The following is a 6,002-nucleotide window of genomic DNA, read 5'->3' as shown; positions in this document are numbered from 1 at the left end:
AACTGGCGGGACGTGGATGGACTGAGGGGACACGGCCGGACTGAGGGGACATGGCCGGACTGAGGGGATATGGCCGGACTGAGGGGACATTGACAGACTGATGGGCCATGGCGAGAACTGAGAGGGCATGGCCGGACTGAGGGGACATGGCCGGACTGAGGGGATATGGCCGGACTGAGGGGACATGGCCGAGAACTGAGGGACATGGCCGGACTGAGGGGACATGGCCGAGAACTGAGGGACATGGCCGGACTGAGGGGACATGGCCGGACTGAGGGGACATGGCCGGACTGAGGGGACGCGGCCGGAAACTGGCGGGACGTGGATGGACTGAGGGGACACGGCCGAACTGAGGGGATATGGCCGGACTGAGGGGACATTGACAGACTGATGGGCCATGGCGAGAACTGAGAGGGCGTGGCCGGACTGAGGGGACATGGCCGAGAACTGAGGGACATGGCCGGGAACTGGCGGGACATGGCCGGACTGAGGGGACATGGACAGACTGATGGGACATGGCCGGGAACTTAGAGCACATGGCCGGACTGAGTGGACATGGCTGAGAGCTGAGGGACCATGGCTGGACTGAGGGGTCACAGCCGGACTGAGTGGACATGGCTGAGAGCTGAGGGACCATAGCCGGACGGAGGGGTCACAGCCGGACTGAGGGGACATGGCCGGACGGAGGGGTCACAGCCGGACTGAGGGGACATGGTGAGGCGCTGAGGAGACGCGGCCAGACTGAGGGGACATGGCCGGACCAGGGGACATGGCCAGACTGAGTGGACATGGCTGAGAGCTGAGGGACCATAGCCGGACGGAGGGGTCACAGCCGGACTGAGGGGACATGGCCGGACGGAGGGGTCACAGCCGGACTGAGGGGACATGGTGAGGCGCTGAGGAGACGCGGCCAGACTGAGGGGACATGGCCGGACCAGGGGACATGGCCAGACTGAGTGGACATGGCTGAGAGCTGAGGGACCATGGCCGGACTGAGGGACCACAGCCGGACTGAGGGGCCATGGCTGAAAGCTGAGGGACCATGGCTGGACGAAGGGGTCACAGCCGGACTAGGGGACATGGCTGAGAGCTGAGGGGACATGGCTGGGCTGGCAGCGAAAGGGAAAGGGGTGACAGGCGCGGCGTGAGGCAGCGATGGGAGGCTGGAGCACACACCGGTGAGGGGCACCCTTGGAGATGTGTGCGGGTCTGGGCCCTCACTGCGAGAAGGACGAGGAGGGGCTGGAGGTGTCCAGAGCTGGGAAAGGGCCTCAGCACAAGAGTGAGGAGTGGCTCGGGGGTTCAGGATGGATGGAGAGAAGGAGACTTTGGGAGGACCTTTTTTCTCTCCACAGATCCCTGTCAGGAGGGTGAGCTGGGTAGGGGAGGTCGAGCTCAGCTCCCAGGGAACAAGGGACAGAACAAGAAGGAACCACCCCAGGTTGCACCAGGGGAGTTTAGATTGGATATTAGCAAAAAATTCTTCACGGAAGAGGTGATTAAACATTAGAACACCCTGCCCAAGTTAGGATAGGGTCCCCATCCCTGGAGTTGTTTAATGCTCTGATTGACAAGGTAGTGCTTGGTCACAGGTTGGACTCGATGATCTTGGAGACCTTTTCTATCTTAAATGGTTCTGTGATCCTCTGAGCCCACGCAGGCTGTGTGCCCCTATGTCCTACAAGTTTGTGGCCATGTTTGTTCCTTCACCAGGCATTGCAAAGGTCAGGTTAAAGTGTTGTTTTATTGGTAAAAAAGTCAGTTTTAGTCTCATGCACTCTTAAATCCGTGTTTCGTTTCTCAAAAGATGTTTGGGCATTTGTGGTAACGTGGCTTGTGATCTGAAGGAAAGTGTAAGGGTTGATTATCATTATTAGGGAAATAACGCCAGCGAACTTTCTGTTGATTCAGAAAGTGTTTCTATTTATATTTGTGTTGTCTCAATACAAATATTTTGAACCAAGAAACTCTATTGCAACCTTTTTATTCTACATATTTTATCTTTGTGCTGCAATGAAAGCAAAGTTAATAAATGGCAAATGTGGTGGTTTTTGTTTTCTCTATTTAAAAATGCAAAATCTAGATAATGGTATGACAAATGATAGAAAGAAAAAGATTGTTAATAATTGTTGTAGTCTCAGGAGTACCTCGAGGATATACAGACATCTTCCTACTCATAATATATGTTTTTTAAACTTGTAATTTTGCCAAACAATGCCTAACTAAGCTATCTATACAAGTTAATATTCACAGATATATGAAAATATATTTTCTATCTTTATCTTGATTTATACTAGATGAGGTCAAATACAACGTATTTAAGGTTAGAGAATTTTAAATAGGTTCCAAATATGTGATTCATGAGAGAAGCAGAATTTAAAAGTTTACTAATCAGTATTTAAAAGTTTAACAGTGTTTTTAAGATTCTTTTTTCCCAAGATCACCTTTGCTAACTTAATTCTGCCAGCTCAAGCATAATTCTCAATCATATTCCACATTAGGACTATCCAAATTACATTAAAGAGAATTCTGCACTTAAATGTAAAGTTTTTTTGCTTTACATCTTCATTTTGTTATTAACATTTTCTTTCTCAGCAGTGTTAAAATTCGAGCCTGGTTTTCTGTTTTATTAAACTCTGCTACTTGCAGTGGAGTCTTTCTGAGGCTGTTGAGAGCCAGTAAATTTGCTTTTTCCCCTCGTGCCCAGCCGAGGAGGGCACTGACAGCGCCGAGGTGCCCGGCCCTGCAGGCGCAGTGCAGGGCGGTGTCCCTGCTGCTGTCCGAGGCGTTGATGGCAGCCCCGTGGCTCAGGAGGAGATTTATCAACTCTCCATGTCCATACTCCGCTGCAAGATGCAGGGCTGTCTTCCTCCAGACGTTTCTGTCGTTGATGTTTTTATTTTTCCCCGAGGCCAGGAGGATTTTTAAGATGTCTATGTTTCCTTTCATGGTGGCATAGTGCAGCGGGGTGCATCCATCCATGTCCTTAGCTCCAGCTCTCCCTTTCTTAGCCAACAGCATTTCCACGATGCCGAGGTGTCCCCTCAGAGCTGCAGCGTGCAGAGGAGTCTTTTTCTCCTTGTCCTGTGCATTGGGGTCAGCTCGGGCCTTCAGGAGCATCTCTGCCAGTGTTTGGTGTCCCTGCTCAGCAGCCAAATGTAAAGGGGACTTTGCCTGCTTGTCCTGAGCATTAACAGGAGCTTTGTGGTGCAGCAGCTGTCGGGCAACATCGGTGTGACCTCTCTGACTTGCCACGTGCAGGGGAGTAGCAAAGTCCTTAGTGACAGCATTAACTCTGGCCCCAGCACCGACTAAAAGGCCAACGAGTGCTCCGTGATTGTGGAGGGCAGCAAAGTGGAGCGGGGTTTCCTCAGCTTGGTTCCTGAGGTTGGTGTCCATCCCCTTGCTCAGGAGCAGACCTGCGATGGTAGCAGCCCCAGCCTGCACTGCCAAGTGCAAAGCTGTGTCTGCAGCAGGAGTCCTTATTCCCAAGTTTGCTCCTTTCTCCATTAGAACTTCTGCTGACTCCACTTGGCCCATTTCACAGGCCAGCAGCAAAGGAGTGTAATGCTTTTCGTTGTGGGCATTGATATCCGTGCCTCTGTCAATTAAAGCTGCTACAACACTGTGCTGATTTTTCTGTACAGCTCTAAAAAGAGCTAACTCCATTATGTCAGCAGACAAATCTTTAGAATTTTCCAGGAGTATTTTGAAGATGGATGGGTGGTCACTATTGAAGGCTCTTTCAACCGCGTTGGAATCAACAGTGGCTCCAGCTTCTAGAAGTACTTTTGCAGTGTTTTCAGATCCCTGAGAAACAGCATAACTGAGAGCAGTCTGTCCTCTCTCATCCTTTCCTTCAGTGGAGGCACCAGCCTCTAGAAGCATTTTGGCCAGGCTGCTGTCATCTCTAAGAGCTGCCATGTGCAAAAAGCTGTGCTGATTCCTGCAGCTCCTTGCCTCTTCTTTCAGGAGCATCCTCAGTATGTGGCTGTGGTTATTCTCTGCAGCCCAGTGAAGGGGTGTCTTGCCTTCCTTATCCAGAGTGTGCAAGGAAGCACCACCTTGGAGGAGCAGCTTGACTGCACCTCCATGGCCTTTCTCAGCAGCCCTGTGCAGGGCTGTTCTCCCTTTCCTGTCCTTCACACCTGTCCTTGCACCTTTGCTGAGCAAATAGGCCATGATGGATAGATGGCCATGAGCAGCTGCAACATGCAGAAGTGTTTCTCTGGAGGGGTTTAGCACATTGAGATCATTCTCCTTCAGTGTTTTCTCTAACTCAGGAAGGGAGCCTTTAGCTACTGCAGCAAAGATGTCGACAGCACCAGGATCTTTCCTAGGCTTTGTTGCCCTTGAAAGTGGAGTTACTTTTCCTTTCTTCTTAATAGCCTCTTGGTGCTTTCTTCCCCCAGGTCTGTCTTTTTCCCCTTCGTGCTGGTTGCTGCTATTTTCAAACCAGACTTTATCTTTTTCAAGTAAATACCCAACCAGCTGTCTTCTGGCATCTCCAATGCTTTCATTTACTTCACTGACGTATTTTCTTATCTTGCTGTAAAGTTTTGGCTCCACTTGCTTTAAACATGGATAAAAAAAGAGCCTGCAGGCTCTTTCACCTTGAGAAATGAGTATGTCTAAAACCCGAGAGTTCTTTGCTGTTCGTGTCCTGTAGAAACTCAGGACCAGCTTTTTCTCTGGGGTAAAAATACCATTTTCTATCAGCCAGTGCAGGAGCTGGTCTGGGTCATTTATACCTTGTACAAGTTCTTCTTTTTTAGTCCTTAGGACTTCAATTGCATATGGATTTGTAAACAGGCTGCTTGAATTCATGATCATGTTGCTAATCCAAAAGTGAATTGAGGTATTGTTTGACAGAAATAAATAGGAAACAGCAAAGCAGGTTCACATAATTTCAGTCTTTTCATAGAACTATGAACTAACAACCATTGTAGATCAGTGATAAATCTTTAAAGAAATCAAAACTCCCTCACCTTTGAGTTTCTGGTTGTTAGAAGTCCTTTGATCTTCTCTGTTCTTCCTTAGCAACGAGTACAGCTTAATAACAAAACAAAAGTTCGTGATATGTAAAGATATTTCACTTGGAAGTCTTCTTCCAGATTTTTAATTCATAATTAGGGATTAAAAAAAATGCTTTTGTGAATCTGATGTTTGAATAGAAGATAGCTGTTAGTCGAGTTTCTCTGTTCCTCTGGCCAAGCTGGTTCCTAAATGACCAGTCAATTAAACATGACAAAAGAAAATTCACAGCATAGTTACTGTTGCCATGATCACACACCTTGTATGATCTGAAATGAGAGCGTGCACACTGCCAGCTATGCAGGTGAAAACCCTATAATACAATGAAATAAAAGCATAAAGACCTAGATAAAAATAAACTGTATAAGCAGCTGGTTATAAAAAATGATCCAGCCTTTCTAATATGAGCTACAACTCCAGTCAGGGGTATATTTAAGGCCATTTAGCTTGTCATTCCTGCTCTAACCCAGAGTCTGTCTGGAAGTTAATTTTTTTCCATGAGGTGGATCAAGGCATGTGATTCAGTGTGCAATATTTAAAGTATAATTAGAGCTTCAACTCTGTGTAGTCTTCCATATGGATGTAGGACCTTGGGATCTAGCTGTAATTAATTTAACTTATTGGTGTTTAAATTCCCTATGGAAGAGAAGGAAATAAAATAGTAATTATCCACACATTTTGAAACCAATTGAGAGAGAAATTGAGATTACAGAGTTTGGGAAAAGCTGGAGGTAAAATGAGTTGAAAAGCCAAAAGCTTGACCTTATTTAAGCAAATGGGAAATTTTGCCATCAGTTTCTTATTTCAGTGCCCTTTCTGCTGGGTCCTGCTCCCTTTGAATGTATTTTCTTTAATAGTATGTACAAGGTGATTGATAAGAATTTTAATTTTTTGCTGTTGACTTTATAAGTAAGTTTGCAAAATTTATTCTATTAAAAAAAAAGTTTTATTGAAGAAAAAGCTGTGAA

The 6,002-nt window shown here is 46.9% G+C and overlaps 1 protein-coding gene across 1 annotated transcript; it reads right to left on the bottom strand.

Annotated features, from left to right (window-relative positions):
* Positions 1-2,565: 2,565 nt before the first annotated feature.
* LOC144246737 (CARD- and ANK-domain containing inflammasome adapter protein-like) lies at positions 2,566-4,833 on the bottom strand. The gene has a single exon (XM_077785239.1). It carries the CDS (start codon positions 4,831-4,833, stop codon positions 2,566-2,568), a length of 2,268 nt encoding a protein of 755 aa, XP_077641365.1.
* Between the last annotated feature and the right edge of the window lie 1,169 nt (positions 4,834-6,002).

Source organism: Lonchura striata, chromosome 9, assembly GCF_046129695.1.
Source record: "Lonchura striata isolate bLonStr1 chromosome 9, bLonStr1.mat, whole genome shotgun sequence".
In the NCBI taxonomy this organism is placed as follows: domain Eukaryota; kingdom Metazoa; phylum Chordata; class Aves; order Passeriformes; family Estrildidae; genus Lonchura; species Lonchura striata.
The sequence above is the reverse complement of the archived record's forward strand: the minus strand, read 5'-3'. Positions and strand labels throughout refer to the sequence as shown.

Coding starts and splice junctions, on each gene's coding strand:
- LOC144246737 (XM_077785239.1), bottom strand. CDS start 4,833: ATGATCATGAATTCAAGCAGCCTGTTTACAAATCCATATGCAATTGAA.